Source organism: Odontomachus brunneus, unplaced genomic scaffold, assembly GCF_010583005.1.
Source record: "Odontomachus brunneus isolate Ranch 3 - 2012 unplaced genomic scaffold, Obru_v1 Obru_scaffold_063, whole genome shotgun sequence".
Classification (NCBI taxonomy): Eukaryota; Metazoa; Arthropoda; class Insecta; order Hymenoptera; family Formicidae; genus Odontomachus; species Odontomachus brunneus.
In genome coordinates this window covers 347,664-369,989 of record NW_022639513.1, presented here as the reverse complement: position 1 = coordinate 369,989, position 22,326 = coordinate 347,664, and the positions used below count along the sequence as shown (strand labels likewise).

The 22,326-nt window shown below is 41.9% G+C and overlaps 2 protein-coding genes across 10 annotated transcripts in view; one reads left to right on the top strand and one right to left on the bottom strand.

Annotated features, from left to right (window-relative positions):
* Positions 1 to 22,326, bottom strand: part of LOC116846356 (ELKS/Rab6-interacting/CAST family member 1) — a 139,412-nt gene that overhangs the window by 56,647 nt on the left and 60,439 nt on the right. The window contains exons 5-6 of one of the 6 annotated variants that reach the window (XM_032820066.1): positions 9,936 to 10,007; positions 3,478 to 4,401 (exon numbers count right to left, since the gene is read on the bottom strand). The exons of 4 other annotated variants lie outside the window; for them this stretch is intronic. In XM_032820066.1, the coding sequence (XP_032675957.1) occupies positions 3,478 to 4,401; positions 9,936 to 10,007 (996 nt within the window). Of the gene's footprint in view, positions 1 to 3,477; positions 4,402 to 9,181; positions 9,282 to 9,935; positions 10,008 to 22,326 lie in introns of those variants that run through there. One more of the 6 variants, XM_032820071.1, reaches the window with a different exon arrangement.
* LOC116846363 lies at positions 17,536 to 20,251 on the top strand. 4 transcript variants are annotated; one of them, XR_004378467.1, is made up of 2 exons: positions 17,536 to 17,579; positions 19,252 to 20,251. XR_004378467.1 is itself a non-coding variant. In XM_032820089.1 (2 exons), the coding sequence occupies exons 1-2, from the start codon at positions 17,559 to 17,561 to the stop codon at positions 19,497 to 19,499; spliced, it is 285 nt and encodes a 94-aa protein (XP_032675980.1). In that variant the 5' UTR covers positions 17,538 to 17,558; the 3' UTR covers positions 19,500 to 20,251. The 4 variants fall into 4 exon arrangements, 2 of the variants coding, with proteins under 2 accessions (XP_032675980.1, XP_032675979.1); XR_004378466.1 differs by having other exon boundaries at positions 17,538 to 17,672; XM_032820089.1 differs by having other exon boundaries at positions 17,538 to 17,579; positions 19,236 to 20,251.

Here is a 22,326-nt window from a genome sequence, read left to right as displayed (position 1 = left end):
ATTTGATATTTAGCATGCCTTAATTGGCATAGCACAAATAATATCGCACACTTTAAAAAGACACTGATTAGAGTCTCTTAAAATAAGAGAAGCAGAATCGGGCGTCCAAATCCCTGATTGGTTGATTCATACCGCAAGCAACTGTTAATCTCGAAGATTGAATGTCGGAACGCAAGCTATGTTGAACAAATGTTTTAGTATATTGGCTGTAAAAGATGGTTCGTTTAAGGATGAAGACCAACAGCTGTTTATTAAAAAAGGTACCATTAACTATTAAACAAATAATGATACCTTATCTTATGCTGTTGATCTTCATTCTCCAATAGTCCAATTCTCTGGTCTTGTCTCCTCACTCAATCCATCTACATCTTCACTCCGGATCTTTAGGGAATTGTATGAGAAGCTCGCCTTCGCCTTAGTTGAGCACCCCGGTATTACACGAACCATCTTTTCCAACCAATATATTAAAACATTCGTTCGACATAGTCTGCGTCCCGACATTCAACCCTCGAGATCAATAGCTATGCTCGGAATATTTCTTCGAAAAGCTATCCATCAAGATGACTCTCGGAACACTGAACACTCACTCACGCGCATGAAATTGCGCGACACAAATTTTGCGATCGGTACGAGAAGAGTTTATTCAATGTCTTCCGTTGTCCAATACTCTACCCGGAATGATCTTATAACGGGCGCATGTGTATATGTGAGCAGAGGCTAAATACACCAAAAAGATGAAAACATTACCCGAGGATCTACAATAATTATCTTTAGGAACATAAACAAAACACACTCGGTTCTGCCGCTCTCAAATCCTTGAATAAGCTTTCTGCGATCACAGTATAGTACCAGGTGAAGCAATCAGGGATTCGGACATCAATTTCGCTCTTCTTATTTTAGGACTCTAGTTTCGATATTTTGATTTGCAAACTCCTCTCCCTCACTAACTAAGTAGCGAAGCTACTCCGCCACTGCGCTTCGTTGATTTTAAGGCACCAAATTTCATTAATTAACAACTCGTTAACTATATATTGCTCATATTAAAAAATGGTGAAGGATTTTTCATCTCGGCTTGACTTCCACTGTCATTTCAATGTATGGCGGTTGATATGGGAGAGCCATGTATATATTATCAAAATTATCGAGAGACACGTTATATTAATCACATTAGAAATCAGAATCGCTTCCTTGCCGCTGAGAACCATGTTTCGTGCGCGCGTGCGCTCGTGTCCTCGCACGCGAGCCCTTTCACGGGACACCCACACGCTCACACACCGCCGTTCACGACGTCCAGGACTCACCCTGTAAACCTACGACGTCTAAGTACAATCGAGTCAAAAAATAGAGAACTCTGCACGTTTCAGGATGTCGCCGACGAGGAGGGGATTTCGAGAGGTAAAGGAAAAACAGGTACGCTAAAACGTGTTGCGCGCGTTCCCGGCAGCCGGTGAGAAGTAAAACGACGCTCCTCTCCTCCCTCACGCGCAGGGGGTAGTCAACAGACTCTACAGAGAATACAAGATATATATATATACATACATACATATATATATATATATATATATATATATATATATATATATATACGACGATATTTACGTTACTCTCTCTCTTTCTCTCTATAGTACGCGCTATCCTAAGGGGCTCCTCTAAGCAGGCAGGAAGACGGGGGTGGTTCGGCGACGGAAGATAACGCGAGATCGGGGGATAAACTGCGCTCGGTGCTCGGTTACGTAGGCCGATCGCACGCGACGAAGCATTTTCACGCTCACCTAGATAACAAGTTGCTCGTGCTTGCGAGCGGGGGAACGCAATTTGCAAAGTTCGAGCCCGAAGTTCGAGTGTTCGTTTGAATTAGCAGCGTCTTTCTCGAGCTCTCGTACAACATCGAGATGCGACATATCGGATGTGGAGGAGGGGGATGACACTACTTTTGTTTGTTTGGAGCGGGAGGGGGAACGTTCGTGCGACAGAGTCTACCTAAACGACCTACAATTTACGGCTAAAAGATCCTATTTATACGGCTAAACGCTCGTCACCGTTTTATACTCCTCTTGTTCGTTCGAGCATTCGGCGCCTCGTGCTCCGAGCCCAGCCGTTCTAAAAAATTGGCGTAACATCTTCTCTTATCGTGCTAATTTCACAGACGAATTTGCTTATCACATCGCCCTGCATCGTTTCCCGATCGTCGGCGCACTTCTCTCTGTACCTTTCTTCGAAATAAAATTTTGTTTGCTTTCTTAATCTCACGGCGACTCGCACGAAACAGGAAGACGGGGAACAAGTATCTAATATGCCGAACACTTTCTCTCCTCCCAAGTAATTCCGATTGCTGACGAGTTACCAACAGAGCTCCGTTTCGTAAAATCGATTCGGGAAATTTGCAACTAATATTTCTTTCTTTTTCTTTTCTTTTCTTTTCTTTCGTCAAGCGTACGTGGATTCAAATGGACAATTTCGTCGATCGGATATATAAATGCGTATAAAAGGAAGATATGTCAATCCACACGAAGATCGAATGGTCCATTCACCGCGAATTTAATCGTCTTGCCGTCCCGTCTTGCGCCGACAATGGCGTCGCGATTCGTCTAAACTAAAGTTTCGAAAGGACACGGGGAGATCGGACAGAAACTCGGATTCTCTGCTCGTCGTCCGATCGTGGAGGTTTCGAGCTTCACGAAACGCAGCTCTGATGTGGGATCAGGGATGTCGTGGCGCGAGCCCCGAAATCGATCATCCTCGTCGACCGGCGTCGTTTTAGTTCTCACGGACTCCCACGTGCGTGATACGTGCCGCTTCGAAGAGAAGACGAGGGAAATCGAAAGATCTTCGCGCGGAAGTGTCGCGATCGGCGAGCCTCCATCGGCTCCTAGCTGGTATCGGTGCTAGCTCTTCGGCGTCTTCGTCTTTCAACTGACATCTACGTCCTACTACGCCCTTTTGGCGATATCTCTCACGCCTCTTCATGGCGGTCCAGCCTCTTCTCCGAAGACGTTCTGTCTCTTTTCGTTTGCTCTTTCTCTCCTTCTCTCTCTTTTCTTTTCCTTTCGAATGGCCACCTTCGACGAAAACAACGGATTTTTCCGCCACTCTCTCTCACTCTCTCTCTTTCTCTTTTTCGAATCGACCTCATTGACGCGATTCTCCGACCACGATGGCTCTTTCGAAACTAGTCGACAAAGACTACGACGACGACGACCAACACGACGACGACGACGAACGCGATGACGACGATGACGACAAAGTCGAAGACGAAGTAACCGAGACGACGACGACGACGACGACGACGACGACGACGACGACGACGACGATGATAACGACGACGACGACAAAGACGACGAAGCCGACGACAAAGACGACGAAGACGCGATCCTCATGTACCTGATCGGAGAAACTCCCGCCCTCCCACGTCGTCCCAGGTGTCCCCTAGATGGCGTCGTTCTTTTCGATGCGCACGTTGTTGATGAAGAAACTTACTTGCCGTTTGAAGTTCAGGTCGTGCTTGTTGAAGGTGTGAGCGTGCAGCGCCAGGGCGCCCGCCGCCGCCGGCTCAATTTGTTTCAAGTGTTGCTGCATTTGCTGCTGCTGCTGCTGCAGCTGCAGCTGATGCTGATGCTGCTGGTGCAGGTGGTGGTGGTGGTGGTGCTGGTGATGGTGGAGCTGATGGGGGTGATGGTCGGTGGCGTAGCGATCGGTATAGGGGTTGACCACGCCTGTGGTGGCGCCCGACGAGATGCCGGCCAGGCACGAGGAACCGCCACCGACGACGCCACCCAGCCCGCCGCCCGTGGTCGCACCTGTCGAACCGGCAAGCAACGAACTGGTTAGTGCCGCGGACGACGTGTGGCCACTGTACGGTACCAGCGAGGTCATCATGGACGGTCCCCTGGCCAGGGCCAACGTGCCGGGCTGTTGCTGACCACCCAGGCCGGTCGACGGCGTGTACGCCGGCCGCAAATGCGGCTCGATACCCAGTTGTTGCTGTTGCTGCGGCGGTTGCTGCTGCTGCTGCTGCTGTTGCTGCTGCTGCACGCTCGGCACAGCGGTGGCCTTGAGCAATTGCTCCCTCAGCCTACCGCCGCACTCCTTAATACGCTGCAGCTCGGCCTCGAGCAGCCCCACTTCCTTCTCCAGGGTCTGTATGCGCGCGTCTTTCGTCTCCATAATGGCGGTCAGGGTGGTGCTACCGGGCACGCCGCCTGGAACCGCCACGCTACCTCCGAGGACGGTACCGCCGCCGCCTGCACCTGCACCCGATACGCTACCTCCTAGTCCGATGACGCCGACTGCACCTGCCAATCCGCCGCCCGACACCGGCTGTCCCGAGGACGCGGTCGAGGCGTACGCGAGCTCCAGCTGCGTCTGCAGACTCTTCAGGCTCTCGTTCGTCGCTTTGAGCTCCTTTACAACAGAAGCAACAAGGGGGAAAGACGGTTACAGGTCGTCGACTCTCGCGCCGCCGTCCTCTCTCTCGTGTCTCTCTATAGCGCGCTCTCGCGATCTATATATATATATATTTTTTTTTTACTTGTCTGTTTTTATGTATCGGTTGACTTTTTTTTTTTTGGATGATGTAGCTGAGAATGTTGTCTGATCTCTTTGATATATAATTTTTTTTTTATTCTTGAAGGTGTGAAGTATGCGATGGTGCGGTTTAGAGATGTATACTACGGTGGTTGAGTGCGGCTTCGCTAACGCATGAGACTGTCCGTGTGCGCTTGTCGTCACTTGAATCTTTTTGTGGTTTATATTGAGACAGTTTCGTCGCTGACCGCGATGCCATCCACTGCTGTCGTATCGAAAGGTTCGTATATCATAAAAAACCAGGCAAAATTGTTCGGGAATTGATCGCGTAAAGGAAACGTTGACAGTAGCGGCGCTTGTAGTATTGTTATTTTCGCCAAAGAGAGAAATTTGTTAAAAGGATACCACAATCGTGGACCGTATATTTAGAACGAGAAGTGAGGTTACGTAATAAAAACCGAAGGCTGCTCTATGCATCTCGCGTCGTATTTCACACTGCAAAGTGTCGAGAATTTCTTCAAGGGGATGCCACAGTGGAAGATGAACTCCAAAAATGTCGATAACGTAAAGACGATCGTTAAAACGTCATGTCAGCTAACACAATCATGGTATTCTCTTTTCACAATTCTTGCACAAATAATTTTTATATAATAAAAAACTTTATATAAATATGTGTTACTTTGTTTCACTATATTTAGCTAAAAACACAATTATTCATATATAGAAAGATTTCTGTAAACTCTTCAGCAATATTCTTTGGAATTTTCCTGAATGAAGTGGAGTAAATATACATGTAACAGAGACCGGATCTAGAAGTCACACGGGTTAATTGTCACAATGTTTATATCTCACGTCATAAATAGTATATTTTTCTCTATAGTATAGGTTGCTTGTATCATATTCGTTGGGTACGAAATGACTTATAACGGAAACATTGTATGTAATATCCACAAACATTTTTTTTTTTAAATTGATCGCGTTGAGTAAATATATTTTATCTCTATTTTTATTGATTTTTATTGGCTTTGGAATTTTTGGTCATAATCTCTCTTCAGTTGGAAGAAATGTTATATATAAGTTAACTAATTTTTTCTGCATTTAGTTAACGATTACTGCGACATTATTTATAAGTCTAATCTCTCTTATTCCTCAAATGAGCGTTAGGGTTAAGTTGACTCAAATTAAATGGAATTAGTTGTCACGCGTTGTAAGTCTTTTACATAACTGTGACGTAACTTACGCAAGAGCATGAAAGCATACATAACAATGTATTATATAATCTATATCACAACAATGAGTCTACATAAGGTTCTCTGTAGCTTAAAGTTATCATTACAAACTTTATGAGAATTATCTTCTTAATTATTTTCTTAATTGCGTTTAAAGTACTTGATTATAAGATATCACTAACTTTAGTAAAACATTTAAAATCTTAAATCGAAAATAGCTTGTCTTGTTTCCTTTATATAAAATACATGTGACAACCAATCCGCGCGCGCGGAGCATGAAGTAGATAGTCACATTTGTATAACTTTGTTTACAATTTTATCACCTTTTCATGTATAAAAAAATATATGTATATAAAGATAACATTTTTTTCTTTTACCTAAAGATTGCACCTATATGAAAATGTATAAAATATTAAAAGTATTGCATACATCCTTTTTTTAATTAGTATGTGAAAAGTGACAACTAAACCTGGTCTCCCCTACAAACTGCAGGATTTTTGTATTAGGCAAATCTTTTCGCTAATTAACAACTAAAGAGAGAGATGTCAATTTTGACATTTTTTCTCTTTTTTGATATATATTAAGTAATACTCCAATTAATTTTTCTACGTATTTTCTCATTGTGTGAAAGTACTTGTAATTTTGTGCAATGAATAAGACGTACATTACAGAAAAAAATTAGTATTTTGTCTGTAAAATTTCTAAATATGGCATACATTTAAGAGCAAATTGCTGATAACGTATAGGCGATCGTCAAAACATTATGTCAGTAACACAATCATGCTAAATTTTTGTATCTTTTGTAATTTGTGATTTTATATAAATGTGTGCTGCTTTATTTTGTTTCACTCTATTTAGCGGAAGACATAACCACGTATATATAGAAATCTTCCTGCAAACTTTTCGTATATTTTTGACTTTTGAGTCCTAAGTATTTAAAAGTTTCGTGAACATGGATGAAATTTTACCCAATTCATCTATTTTGCATAATTTTCGGAACAATTATCGAAATGTAACATTTTTTTTTTGTAATCAGTGTAAGAATTATCGAGGAATATAATTTTCGAGGAATTTGAGTGATAAAGTTGAAAGAACTTATAATAAAAAAATGAAACATGTTTTTAAGAACGTAAGATTTGGAAAGTAGTTCTAGATAAATCTAACCCATTTTAAGGTGCTGGGATTAAGCTTTTATATCAAATTGTAAAGGCACAGTGATGTTACTTGAAGCTTTTCTGAGTGGAGTAAGCACACATTTAGCATATACAGGCTGCAGAACTTTTGTATCAGGCAAAAATTTTCGCTAATTGACAGCTCGAGATGTCAATTTTGAAATGTTTCCATGTTCTCGTCACATATCGATACTTGAGTCAATTTTTGCACGTGGTTTCATTGTGTAAAAGCGTTCGTATAATCCGTGCAGTCAATGCGACGTAAACGTCGCAGAGGAAAGTCTATATCTTGTCGGTACAATTTCCAAGTATGGCATCTCCTCAATCCTCTTATTTCTCGCAAATAAATGAATAACGCGCGAAGGAACATCCCTCTTCGTTATGCTCCGACAACGGATGGCAGGCGCGACTATGCGATTTTCTGATCCTTCAATCTCCGTTTTCACGGGACAGTCTCGAGGAAGCGGAAGTGGCACCGGCTGCGTCCCGGTTGACGAAAGAAAAGCGACGTACCGCCGAGCTTCCTTCTTCCACAAAACGATCTTCTTCATTCTCCTCTCTCCGACATTGCGATACAAAGGTGTTCTCGTCACTCCCGAAAAAAAAGGATGCGATCAAGAAGGTCAATAGATTCTCGTCAACAAAACCGCGAGAATCTTCCCCACCCGTGCTCTCTCTCTCTCTCCCTCCCTTTCTCTTTCTCTCTCCCTCTCTCTCTCTTTCTCTCGGGATCAGATCTCCGTCTCCGAGCTCCCGATTCGTTCCTTCTCTCATTTCTACTCTGAGATACGATTGCCGCCACACCGATCGCCGGCGATCTCTCTCCGCGACGCCATGCTACAAAGATCTTTCTCTCTGTCTGCCGATCTCACGGTCGCAAGGTCACGCTCTAACAATCCTTGGCAATGCACTTGCTTGATTTCGTAATTGCTTTTCGTTATTAAACTTTCTATTTTACGTTTTCCACGGTGATCCTCTTCCGGACGCCGGGCGCCGCCGCAGTTCTTTCGCCCACCGCGACGTACGGCCGACATCATTGTCCATTTTTCTGCGCGCGGCGTTTCGACGATTTCTCTCATCGCGCGCTGCAATTTCTTTACAATTACTCGCCGTTTCGTTAACGCGCTCCTCCGACATTTTCTTTCGTTCTTTCTTTTTCAGCTTTATTCTCTCTTTTTCCCTTTTGCTTCTCACCGGAGAACCTGTCGCGCGTTCTCCGTCTCGCGAAACCGAGACCCGCCGCGACGGGGAAGTGCGTTCGCACGAGGACCCGTCGTCGTCAGGATCGGCGGAGCAGCGCGATACGCGATTTCGTCAATTGATCGCCCTCGAAACGCGGCCACGTCGCATGGACAAGATCTCGTTTAGATGCACGTGCGGATGCGTATCGGCGTTCCGCAGTCGTCAGTGAAAGAGGATTTGAGTTTTATCGGCTGCCGACGGGACCGTCGACCGCGGTGCCGGACTCCCCCGCTATTTATCGCTCGTGCGTTACGCGGATACGCATCTTGATGAGTTCGTGTGTGACGTGGGAGCGCGAGCAGGCCGATGCATCTCTACGTAATAAATCGCTGCGAGCAGTGCAATGCAACGGCAGAAACGATCTCTTATGATTCTCTTATGATTTCAGGGATCTTCTCTATACGTTTGCGTCTTTCTTTCTCTTTGCCTCTGATATAATAAAATAATATAATCAAAATTATCCATAATTATCAATAACATAAGAAGATAATAAATGTTACATAAAAAAAATGCCTTAGGAAATCTGATAGAAATATTATAGAAGTGATCAAAATTAAAAACGGAACCCAATAATACAGCGAATGAAAGGATTCGCTGGGTTGGGTAATAATTAATCAAGTAGATAATAGTGTTAAGTTGAACAGTTTGGACAATTAACTTTAACTTTTCAATAATTTAATTTAATTTAATTGTAACTTAATTTTCTATTAAGTCAATTTTTATTCATGTAACTTTTAACTTAACCAAGTTAATTTTATATGCCATTAGTGTTTGAAACTTAGTTAAGAAAGAGTTAGGAAAGAGGAGATTAACTTACCCAATTCTGAAAAGAATAAATACGAAATATATGCATCCAAGAACGAAATCGCTGATCATCAGAGCCGTTTTAATTGGACTGTATCGTCATTAAGCCGTTAGACCGTGCGTAAAACCACGAGCACGTCGGCCTGCCGGCGCTCCCATCGGCGATATACGAATGGTGTTATGGTAGAGAGGATAAGACAGTAAGATTACGCGAGGAGAACGACGTCGTATTATCGCGTCTCGCATCAGGTCGGTGCCAAACAGTCGCAAAGTCCTCCCTTGGGCCTGGGATCGGCTCGTCTTGACTCGACTTGACGACTTTCGGACCGCCCCGCTGCTCGTGCATCGATAACGACGGTTGGCGATGATAGCGGTAGTAAGTCGTGATGGGCAAGAACGTGTCTGAGGCGTACAAGAACGAGAAGAGAGAGTATATATATAAAACTGGGCGTTACATTCAGTGAATCACAGCCGAGATGATGGCAGAACAAATATAAAATGTGTAAGTATTCGGGTGGACATGTTTGTGTATATGTTTATGTATGTGTGTGTGTGTGCGTGTGTGTTGTGTGCGTGCGTCCGTATGTCTGTATGGTTGTACATGTGTACGCGTGTGTGTATGTGAATGTGAGGTGTGCTTAGGTGGGCGTATAAATACTTACACATACATACATACGCGGAGGATGCGCTCGTCGTGTGTGTACGTATGTATAATGAGACATGGTGCATATGTATATACATATAAAGAGTCGAAACATTCCATATGTATAAGATATACACGTGGAGAGGGACGGTTTTGTGTACAGTGTGTGTATATATATATATATATAGCGACATGATGTGGCTCAAATATCGTATGTAAGGAATATAATATAGATATATAGAGTTATGTATATAATATCGAGTGGAAAGAGAAGTATAAGTGTGTAATATATATAGATATATATGAAAGTTGTTCTCTTACGGGACGAGAGTCGAAAATCTCGCACAGCCCGACGTCGATTCTTTCGTGGCGTGTCCGCTCCGTCCTGATCCCCTGATCGTCAAAACTCGGTCGAATGCAGTTTGGATTACGAATACGTCGTCTCTCTCCGCCCGAGGTTACTAATGCTCTTCGGATGACCATTCTTTTCGCTCACCCTCGCGTGTGCACACGATACGATCTTTCTTTCTTTCTTTCTTTCTTTTCTGTCTTCCCCATCTTTTTTTCTCCTCGGGACTTACTTTGCGTTTTCGCGAATTTTTGTCGCGCGACGTTGTGACAGGTGACAGCTCTAACGGCGATGTGCGCCCGAGAGTTTCGCGAGCACGAGAGTGCGACGATGAGAAAATTCTCCGGAGGACCCGCCGACTCCATATCGTGGATCGTCGTGAAGTGATCGCTCGAGCATTGCGCTCTCCGAGACGTATTCTCGGCAGCGAATCTCTCCCGAGCGAGGAAGATCATGTCTAATCGGTCACACGTATAAGTTGGCACATCCATATGTATAAAATAGAACGTCTGTATGTTCCCTATTAACTCCTAGGACCGGCATAATTATTCTTTAAGATCCTGCAGAAAATACAGGCTATATGAAACCTGGACATCTTACTACTTTCCCCTGATTTCATCTCCTTGACATTTTGTGATAATTTCCGGATAGCTTAAGCTGATTGCTTATAATTTATGCCCTATCTTTTGGTAAATAACACACCAATACAAAAAATTGGTTGAAGAATTAACGTGACAATGACGCAACTACTTGCGTTTTGGTTGAAAGAAATGAAATTTTTTATTCTTATGAACCATATTCGGTTCTTAAGAACTATAAATATCGATTTATATTCTTTTTTTTTAATAAATAGAAAAAATTGAATTGGTTGAATTGACGTCAAAAAGAGTCACACGCCTACTTAAGGGTTAAATTTGACTAGGATGCTCGCTAGAACTCCTCTAGAAGACGGATTTCTGATGCAAAAGCGTCGAAAAGTGTCGATTGTTAATCCGAGAATACAATTATCATAGAATGTGCTTATATTATTTGCATTGTGGGCAATAGCATTAGATGTGTCTAACTGTGCGACAATCAATAAACACACTAGCCGACCGACCCTTCAGGATTATATTGATTGCTAATTAGTCGCTAATCCTTTCGACAGGGTTTATCGTTTGTGAACTGGTAATTGGCCTCTGCGGAAGCATTTGAGGCTGCAATTTCCCGTTATTACTTAATTCGTCATTTAACAATTTATATTAATCCATATGAACAATGTGCCAGCTCGTGCCAGTGTGCGAGCGACCGGACTTGATCCACCCCCCGGCTACCTCCGAATCGCTTTCCTGTCGCAGCGTTCTCGTGCACGTTCGACATATTAGCGTTGACTTGCACGAATTAACATGTGTGCCGCTAGGAGAGCCACTGTACGACGTCGACGGGAATTTTAGGCTGCGATGAAGACGATGAGCATGCATTCTCGATGCGCGCGCCAGAAGGGCCAGAGGAATTAATTGAATTAGACTCATTTGTAGTCAAAACGCGCATGGAATTTATATTCAGCAACCTCCAATATCCCTAATGTGATCTTGTTCCCGCTATAAAAAAATGCATTTTTTATAGCTATAAAAAAATGCATTTTGTAAGTTGACAGCGAGATTGACAGCTGTCGATAGTCAAATCTTCATTCTAACATCAGATTCATATTTAGCAACCCTAAAAACCATCATGTAAGAGAGTTAGCGCAAAAGTAACTTTAAAAATATTTTTCTTCTAATTCAACTTTTGACTAACAATTATTTGCAGATTGTTATTAATACTGCATATTTCAGGGACCCTTTTTTAAAAGTCGAGCTCCACAGTTTTCTTTGAAATTTATGATTCCATAATTAATTCCAAAAAAGATTCGTCTCGATCGGTTAAGAATTATGGTCAGTAGCGATTTTTGAACAGTAAATTTTCATTTGTCCCTATTGCACTGTCCCTATTGCTCTTGTCTAATTCGACATTTAATTCTAGGCGTGCGGGCGCACGTAATTCGCGGCGTATTCACTTCGTTATCCTGCGGAAGGAACGTTGGGGAAGAAATGTTCGCGCATTTTAACCTGCGAGCACGCGACGGTTCCTCGCGGTGATGCCTCGTAAAAATAGGAACATAAATAACAAACGAGACGGTAAAGTCTGTTTTGTGTTAACCCATTTGCATCACAAGCGGATTATTTCCGTTCTTTTCGCCTGGCTATTATCACGGAAACAGATATATCCCGTGTGCAGTCGGGGGCAGATCGACATAAGGAATTTATGTCGACTTGGAAACGATACTGGCGATTCCAAAAATATTTTTCGCGGTATTGGCTTGTGTAATAAGTAATTTCGAACTTCTCAAGTGAAACGATATTTTTGTATTATATTTTTGTATTCTTCCAATTTTATGCATTGAGAAAAAAGTGTTTGGTTGGCTTACGATTATAATGACATGCAGTAAAAGATCCAATGAAAAATTCTTCATATATAATTATATAAAAAGAATTATGATTTTTATGTAATAATATCGTTATTAATAATCGTTATTAATCATAATTACGTAATAATTATGATTTTTACGTAAAAAATCTCTAAAAAAAAGACACGTAAAAACATCTTTCGTAAATATCAAAGTAATAATATAGTTAATACTCGCTCGTTTATTCATCGTGTGTGATCAATGAAAGCATACAAATAACTTGCATGAATCGTAAAACATTTGTGCTCTGATATAGATTGTAACTCTGAAAGGGTTAATTTTACGACCTATATTTATTAAACATTTCGCACGATGAGTATCTACGCTATAAACCTTGAACTCTTGTTTTCAACACGCTCTATAAAACATTTCTTGTAGGATTGGATTGGATGATAACTAATTTCAGGCTTTTCAAGTAAGATGACACGATTGTATCTCTATAACGTTTTAATCTGCAATCTTCTACTGTTTTTCACGCGTATTTACCTCATAGAATTATAACGACAAAAATATCTTTACATTTTATCTGAAAGATCTGAAATTACTCGTTACATAACCTAATGTTTAGATTTAGTAGGAATATTTCCCAAATCCCCATCGATGCAAATAGAATAATCAGTTTGAATTATCGTGAGACACAAAGGCGTTTCGACGCGTACAGTGACTCTTCCAGGCGAACGTATACGTGCATGTACCACACGTGCGGCGTCTCCTGTCAGACGGGCGACAGGTATTCGAGTACTTGCATATTGGCTATAAACCCTGTGCGAGAAAATTGCGGGGCAGATCGTAAAAACGATGTTTCCCTCGACCGCCGATATATGGATCGCGTTCAGTTCTCGACAGACGACTAGAGGGACGTCTAAAGACACGGTTCCACACATTAGAGAACTTAATATATCTTATTGTTGCATGTATAATTATTGAAAATAATTTCTCAAATATACGCCCGAGAGACGGGAGAAATTCGATTCGCTTCGATACGCCCGAATTAGCCTCCGATTGTTCCTCCCCCGCAACTGGACCGACTCCAATTAGCGACTACCGTGTAATTAACGTGTCCTCCGTGGCGGGACCTAGTGAGGGTGAAAAGGTCACGTGCGTATCGCCGGCTCCTAATTTCGAGGTACTGCGCGATGGTCGGAGACTTGAAACGTGTTGTGGCTTGTGGTAGTATCAGTAGTAGTAGTAGTTGTTGTATCAGTAACGGTAAGTCGATGATATGGTGATTCGTAGTGACCGTGACGATGACGGTGATGATGGTTGATCATGTATGGTGACGGTGGTAGTGGTGGTAATTATACTTGTGGCTAGACGGGGGCGAGTGACGTGAGAGGTTGGATACATATCGTAATATTCCCCCGAAAAAGGGGAACAAGGGCCAAGGGTGGAGTGTAGGGGACGAGTTTCGGGGGAGGAGGGGGTTTAGTTAGAGGTGCTAAAACGTCTTATCGGCTACACATCCAAAGCAGCTCATTCCACGCATTCCAACCGCAACGTTCTTCGTTATACTTTCGAACCTTCCTTCCTCTCCTTTGTTTAAGGGGAGCTTCTGCTTTAGACAGTCGAAAAATACGAGGAAAACCTTGCGAATTCTTTTCAGAGAAATGAATAAAATTATCAGTATGAGGTTTTGATCATAAATATATAGTTGGTGCCGAAAATAACTATAATTTTCGGCGAAATTGATCGTCTTTTCTCTCAGGATAAAATTATGTACGCGCCCTTTCGATTCATGATGTTTTATCGTCCATTGTATACATTTGTTTCATACGATTATAACGACGAAAATATAGTCGTTTTCTTTGATCTGAAAAAATCCGAAATAACTTCAATACTTAGATAGCACAAAGAATTCAAAAAGAATTTAGTCGTATGTCACCAATTCTGAGTTTATTTTTAGATGCAAAAAGAATTCTTTTCACTGAACTAAACTCTGAAGAATTCTTTTTGCATCTGAAAATAAACTCAGAATTGGTGACATGCGACTGAATTATTTTCGAGTTCTTTTTTAATTCTCTGTACTATCTGGGTACAATTCCTAAATTTTCTGCCCTCATCTATTCATCACACGAGTCGTTGTATATAGAATCCGGTATGTAAAATATTTTTCGTGGTATTCGGTTGTGAAATAAGTAATTTCGGACTTTTCAGGTAATATAACACGACTGTAAGTTTATATCGTCGTAATTTTATAAAATAATGTACGCGTCGTTCCGATCTATAATGTTCTACTATCCTTTGTTTACGTATTTGCTTCGTAATATTTATCACATTGCTTTAAATATAAAAAGATTATTTTTAAGAAATTGAAATTCTGCCCAGGTTTTTTGTACTGAGTGCTGTGTCGCCGGCTTATAACTGGCAAACAATACTACATCTTGCGTAATAACATGAAATGAATGGAGCAAGAAAATTTAAGAGCTGTATTAAATTTATTGAAGTACAAGTCCAAGAATTTTCTGTGGCAAATGTTCAAAATTTGTATTCTTCTCGGGCCACACTAAATAAAAAAGAAAAAGAGAAGAAAGATGAATCGCAACTTTGAAGTGTTGCCATTTTGTGAAATTTTTTTGTCTTCTCACATATAACAAAGGCTTCCAAATATTTTCCAGCAAATTCAATACTTAGATAGCACAGAGAATTCAAAAAGAATTCAGTCGTATGTCATCAATTCTAAGTTTATTTTTAGATGCAAAAAGAATTCTTTTCACTGAACTAAACTCTGAAGAATTCTTTTTGCATCTGAAAATAAACTCAGAATTGGTGACATGCGACTGAATTATTTTCGAGTTCTTTTTTAATTCTCTGTACTATCTGGGTAAAATTCCTAAATTTTCTGCCCTCATCTATTCATCACACGAATTGCAATATTACTCATCAATTAGACACGTCCAGCACAAAAATCTGAATGGAATATTAATTTCTTTTTAAATAATTTGTTTATATTTAAAATAAATAGTATGTTCAAAACTCTATACTGATATCTTTGTACATTCTCTCTTAAAGTGAATCAATGGATAGTCACTGATATCAGTTATAAGTACAACACTGAGCAGTCCCAGTGCTGTACTCATAGCTGCAAATCAGTGTATATTTACTGCTTTCAATGATGTTTCACTGATTCACATTAAGAGAGTTCCTTTGAAAAAGATTCGTTTAGTTTTTCGACTATATCCAAAGCAGAGTCTCCCCTTAATCGCGAGCGCGTCGTTCGTTCGTTCATTCGTTCCCTACGATTAGGACCGTGTCCGTCGTCCTCGTGGACGTTTCTCGCGGTCGGACCGTCCTCGGCGACGATCGCGGTAGCGCTCGACGATTCGTCCTATGACTCGCTGATTCGGTGACTAGTATCGCATAATTGGATGACTCATCTAACGTGTCCGATGCACAGATCGGGCAGATTAGCGACTGATGGGACGAATCATGTGATTTGACTTCGTTATGCCGCCGCGTGATAAAGTCCTTCTGGTGTTTCACAGAATGCAACACACATACGTCGTGGTGCTGTCGTGTGCGTGCCAAACGTCAGATATATTATCTCGTCTGGCTAAGGTCATCGAATGAAGAAATCGTGGACGAATCGTTCTCGAGTGATGACACGACACGCAAAGTGCAAAGAGAAAGGCGGGGAGAGAACACGTGGCTTCACATCGGGCTGTGTTGGCGGTGACACACGAGGGAGGTGAAACACGAGGGTCTTGCTTGTGCGAAGATATTATTATTCGGTCATCGCATGCTTTCCCGAAGGAGAGTCGTATTCCAATTGTCTTTTCTTCTTTCGCGGATAATTACCTGCTTCCTCCTGCCGCGTTCCCGCGACGGACTTGATCCACGGCGAAGCTTTGGGAATTATTTCAAAATGCAAACGACATCGGAATACGTGTGAGATTATAGATTATGTTAATTGATATTGCGTAAAGAGATAGCACGCGTGAGATGAAATGTTTTGCCTTCGCGATTTTTCAATAAATGCCACTAATAACGTCGAGACTTCTCATGGCGTGAGGAAGATTGCAGATTTTTACTTCTGATGTGTTAATTCTAGATTGTCAATATTCTAGCAGTAGTAGTAGTCGGTCCGTTATTGCTAATATGGAGTCCCTTTGTCTCCCTTAGTTGTTTTTCGCTTGTAACTTGTCTTAATGTTATCAATTATTTTTTACACAGAAGAAAAATAAAGTATTACTGATTACAAATATTCTTTATTAAACTGCTACTTCAAGTGTATATCAAAACTACCATGAGCAATCTAAGGTTAACGATTTTATTCATGAATGACAACTAATCTCAGCGAGTCATTGTATTAGAATTTGAGACAGCCGAGACTGTTAGAATGGGGAACGGCTTACAAAGAAGTTTGCCTCGATTTGAAGAGATCAGCTGACAGTATAATAGGAAAACGCGAGCGAATGCGATAGTCTTGCATGGCTGGTTGATCGTTTGCAAATAGTCTCAAAGGATGTATTGAAACGAATATTGTGGCTTGGCAAAATACAAATGAGCATTACGAAATAAATGGATACCCGCGGAAATTACGGAGCCTGCTCGGTATAATTTTGTCTAAACAATGAATCTTCCGACACGTTAACCCAAGTGCACCTTTGCGGGCGGTTGGTATTCTAATCTACCGGCGGTGTGCTTGAATATTTTAATAATTCCTTTCTTCCAGCTCAAGCGACTAATTTCTTCTTGATGCCCGAACGACAGCTAAGGCAAATTACTTCGGAGACTCCGCGTCAAATTACGGCAATTAATTACGGCGCGCAACTAGATTGCAGCTATTAATTGCAGCGCGCGCGTCTGTCGCCCCGGGATCGGGTTATGCCCGGAGAAATTCGCACTGAAAAGAGAGGAAATTGGACCGAGTAGCTTCCTCTCGGATCGAATGTGTCTCGCTTCCTCGGGCTAATCGCCGTCTTCTGCACGCCCGTGTGAATTTATGAACGGGAATTTAGAATATTCTCTCGCTCTCGGGGGACAACAAGGCGTCTCGCGCCGGGATTTCATTCGTCGGAAGCAGGCAATTACTAATTACGGGACAGAAGCCGCTATAATTTCCGCGACGAGTTCAGTCCTCGACGGAGCCGCGGCCGGGCACCGTCGAAAAATGCCGTCGTGGTCTCGCCAAGTGAGTCGTAGTTGAGTCGCGAATTATACTCGTAGATGATCATCGAATCCTCACACTGGAGGTCACCCTCTGCGACGTCCATGCTCTCTTAAAGTGAATCAGTAAAAATGTAACTGATTGAATCAGTAAAAAGAGTGTTCTACCGATAATCAGTGAATATTCACTAATCTTCGATGGAAACACTGCCGCTTGAATGCTCCGTCTTAAGCTTGGTTTACAATATGCGGAGTAAGTTTGGAGTAAGAAGTAAATCGTAAGAATTGAGTAAAATCATAGATGAGTATTCTTATAATAATTGATTGGCCAATTCTTACGGCTTACTTCTTATTCCAAGCTTACTTCGCATATATATTGTAAACTAAGCCTTGTATCTCATGGATTTTGATACAATTTTGATGCACGATAAATGGAAGAGAGAATAAGATTTTATCGTAAGATCTGCAGTGCATAAATCCGTTGTACCGAATTCAGCTTTCTACGTGTGTAACGACGGAATTAACGGCGGACGCCTGTGTTTGCAAAATGCACCAATAATGGCAGGTCGCTACTATTGACTGATCCCTTCAGCGAGATTTTACTGATTTACTGATTTGCTATACTTACAATTAACTACCGCACGGGAGCAAATCTCAGCTCGTGCAACTGAATAAGGACCAGATGAAAATTCAGCGATATGAAGTAATACGTTATTATTAGAAAACATTCGTCTGAATATTCAGCAAAACTCGGCTGCAATAACAACAACTGACTGAGTAGAAATCTCCTGCAGTAGTATCTTTGTTTCTACAACCAGATGGAATTTTCCATCTGATTCATATTTTTACCAAGTGATGGAAAATTCAGTTACACTAACAGCATTGTTTTTTCCGTGCAGTTATGATCCGAGTAGAACAATTTCCGGGGACAACTGATTATTGGCCAGAAACTGGCTAAAATTTTGACTGTCTATGATTTTTACTTAGACAGTGACTGTTCAGAAACTGGCCAGAAAAACATTGACCAATGTGTTTTGGCTACTTATTGGCCAGAAACTTGATAAAAAAAAAGGGAAATTAAAAATAAAGCTATAACTATCTTAGTGATGAGTGAGTTTTCACGTGAAGATATTCTGTCTTTTCTGAAACTCGAGTTTTTTTTACGTTATTTTTACATTGTCTATTGAATAATAAAACATAATATTTTATAATGTAATGTAATCAAACGAGAATTTTTTACAAAAAATAGGAACTCTGACTAGAAACTGGTCAGAAAGTAGTCAGAAACTGATTAGTTTTATTGTTACTGGGGAAGTGAACGTCGCCAAAACTGGCCAGTTTCTGGCCAGAAACCAACCTTTCTTAATCCCCTTAATCATTGACACTCTAGGAAAAAAATTTGGGTTTCTATGCGACCAGCATAGTGCGGCTGAACTTCTTGCTTGCGTTCAATGGTTCCAAAAGAGAACTGCACAATTAAAATTGTGAATAATCGTCGTTGATCGCAATAAAACGCCTTTTCTAAAGTTATTTAGAGTTATACGGGGATTAAAGGAGATCGATAATTAGGTGTCAATAATTGGGGTATTTTATCCTAACCAGAATCCCTGGCCAGCTACTATTAGACTCCAGTCAATGTTCTACTCGGGAAGTATAGCATTTCGCACCGATTGTACTTTAGAAAGTGTATCTCCTAGAGCCAAGATCTGAACTCGACGAGATTATGCCGGCTTCGAGTCCGGCGTACGCCAAGGGATTTATCGAAGGGCCTAGGGACCGGTGGGGACGGATGGTGGGTGATATCACGGTACAATGCTCGTGCTTGCTAAGTTCCCGACACAACGAACAACGAGAGATAGGCCTTGGTGCTGGTGCAGTTGATTGCTCGAGATTTCGCCGAAAGGTCGCGAAGTTTCCTCACGAAGGCGTAGGAGGAGATGAATGAAAGAGAAAGACGGGAAGGTGAGGATGGTGCTTGCGATCTCTGTGACAGAATGAGAAAAAGTAAGAAAGAAAGACAGACAGAGAGACAGAAAGACGAAAGAACGAGATGGACGAAGATGTGCTCTGTTTGTGGGTGATTGTCGGCGTGCTTGTTCGCTCGCCTGTTCCGTCCGACTCGTGTGCGGAAGTGCCACTCGTGGAGTGCCACGGATCCGTCAGTTTTTCGTCCCGTCGAAACCCTCCCTCCCTCCCTCCCCGGCTTCGAGTGCCACTCAAGCTACATAGACTCCGTCTAAGTCCTAAAGTCTAACAGGCATGGACACGAGAGTGCAAAGGGGCCGGTAACGAGACTGCGAATGCGACGTTGTTCGTGAAAAACGTTCATTACGCACGCCCACGAACGCGATTACGGACACACTCGCGCCGATCGCTCCGTACCACGCCGCAATTGAATTCCTTATCTTCTCTTTGCCTCGTAGTATACACATTTTTATGCACAGAGGATTTTCAATAAAACGCGTCAACGCGTCTCCTTTCTCCAATTCGGCCGAAAATCATTCGAGCCATTGCTTTCTACTTGCGACTCTTTGGCTCCCCGACGCCTCGGACATTTTCTCGGAATTGCGCGACCATGGAAGAGTCGCGCGGGGGTGAAATTTCACGGTTAGCACAAGCTGCGCGTATAGCGAGAGGGCGCCGCCACTGTGAACGCGACGCACGAAAGTGGGTCAAAAAGCGCGAAAGACGGCAAGCGGGGGGAGCCGGTAACGTGCGGCGGCGGCGATGGCGGCGGTGGCGGTGGCGGCGGCGGCGGCGGCGGCGGCGGCGAGCTGATGATAGTAGCTTTTCCGAACGACTTCGCATCCGTGTATACCGAGAACGTATGTACTATAAACGAGAGGAAAGGCGCTATAAAACGGGCGAAAACGGTCTCGGGGTACACGACTACGTCTGCTCTAAAAACTATCTAACACGGATTGCGTGGGGCAGAGCGGACATGGCGATGCTGGGGGTGGTGGTGACGGTGGCGGCGGTGCTCAGGTGCTTCGGGGAACTTTTCACGACGGTCACACAGTAAATAGATAGGCTCGTTTCGCTATGTGACAGTGGTACAGCGGGGCGCAGCGACAATTGCTGTGTGTGCTCGTACGCGTGTGTGGGTGAATAAGCGGTGGTACACATCGACGCTTCAAAAATTCACGTCGACGGACGCTCCTGTATCGTTGCCATGCAAGTCCGACGGAATCGACGCGCTCGAGATATCGCTCGAGACGCGATACGAGTGTCTTAACGTTCTTCCTCTTTTCATCTTTTCTCGCTCTGTGCTTTTCAACACATTGACTGCCGCGTCACCTATATCTGGGTGATGCATAAGTTTTCCCGACTTGTCTAATTGAGGAAGGATCTACTGAGTTGTTATAAAAATAGTAATGATGTGTTATCATTAATACAACATAAGTAAGCAAATTATGCAATATTATCTTGCATGATAGTTTTGCCGCATACACACGTAGAGAATTTTTATTGAATAAAATAGTGTATTACACGAGAAGAATTTTATAGTAAAAAGTTAATGCAGAATTTCGTAACTGAGGAGTAGGTTGATGTTCTACAGTGATTATTCTTTTTACATTATTTGTGCTATTTATATTTCAGTAACTGGAATGCACCATTAAAAAATTTGCTATGTTAATAGCGGAATTGACTATATTTCAAATCAGACCTCACTAATAGTCTATTTCTACACTATTACAAATACAATGAAATTGAAAAGAATTTATATAAAAAAACTATAATATTCTTCCCTTGTAATAATATAATTTAAAACACGTGTATTGCACTAGTTAGAGTATATTTATACTGAAGCCAAAATTTATATGTGACAGCAAGAATAATTTGATCAGATATATTTTGTAATCTGGTATTACACGAATTTATCAAGGCAAACTGGGTCTAGATAGCCCCGGGGGGTATATTGTTCATGTGCCTTTTTTAGTATTTATGTCGAAAAGAACAGTGGATATATATAAAATCGCGAAATAGCTTTATTTTGGAACATTTTTCCCTGAATTCTATTAAAGTCAAAATAATATTGCAGTTAAAAAATATAAAAAGCTGTTTTAAAACAAATTTTTGTACCTCTCGAAATTTTGTATTAACATCCTCCATCGTGAATGAATAAAGTTAAACGACGTGTTATTAGCTAGAATGAAGTTTCTTGCAGGTACGATATAATGTTTCGAACAATAAAAGCAATTTTATTATATTTTATTTATTTATTTTTATTTTATTTTATTTTTATTTTACATTTTTTATATGTGACTTTCTTACCCCGTGCTATTGGGAACTGAGCCTGGTACCAGGAAAAGATGTTTCAACGTGTTGACAGACAGATGCTCAAAAAAATCGTTACTTTCTTGTAATTAACGGTCTCCGGATTTGCGATTAGGCGTTTACGAGCGTTACTGATGGTATCATGCGCGACTCGGCGACACGAATTTTTGCATTAGATGCCACGTGTTTTATATCGCTCGTATAACCTGACGGGACGTCAGAATGCTGTGTATCGAAAATCCTATAAAAATAAACGAGACGATAAAGCGACATTAGCAATAAAGACCGGGATCTGTAAACTTCCAACGTTTCGGCGGACTACGACGTGATATTAGCGGCGCATTTGTCCCAAGATTCTTGCCTCTGATACTGCAACAGAAGTACAGTAGGGGAGACTGGGGCTAGATGCCATATATTTTAGAATTTTGAAGTTATAACTTCTCAGGCAACTAATTGCAGTGACTGACTATATAAATATGATAAAGGCAACCTTC

Excerpts from the sequence above, each read along its gene's own strand:
- LOC116846363 (XM_032820088.1), top strand. The coding sequence starts at position 17,753 with ATGGAAACACTGCCGCTTGAATGCTCCGTCTTAAGCTTGGTTTACAAT. Across the intron at positions 17,808-19,251 it reads CTTGGTTTACAATATGCGGA|AGCCAAGATCTGAACTCGAC; the intron begins GTAAGTTTGGAG and ends TGTATCTCCTAG.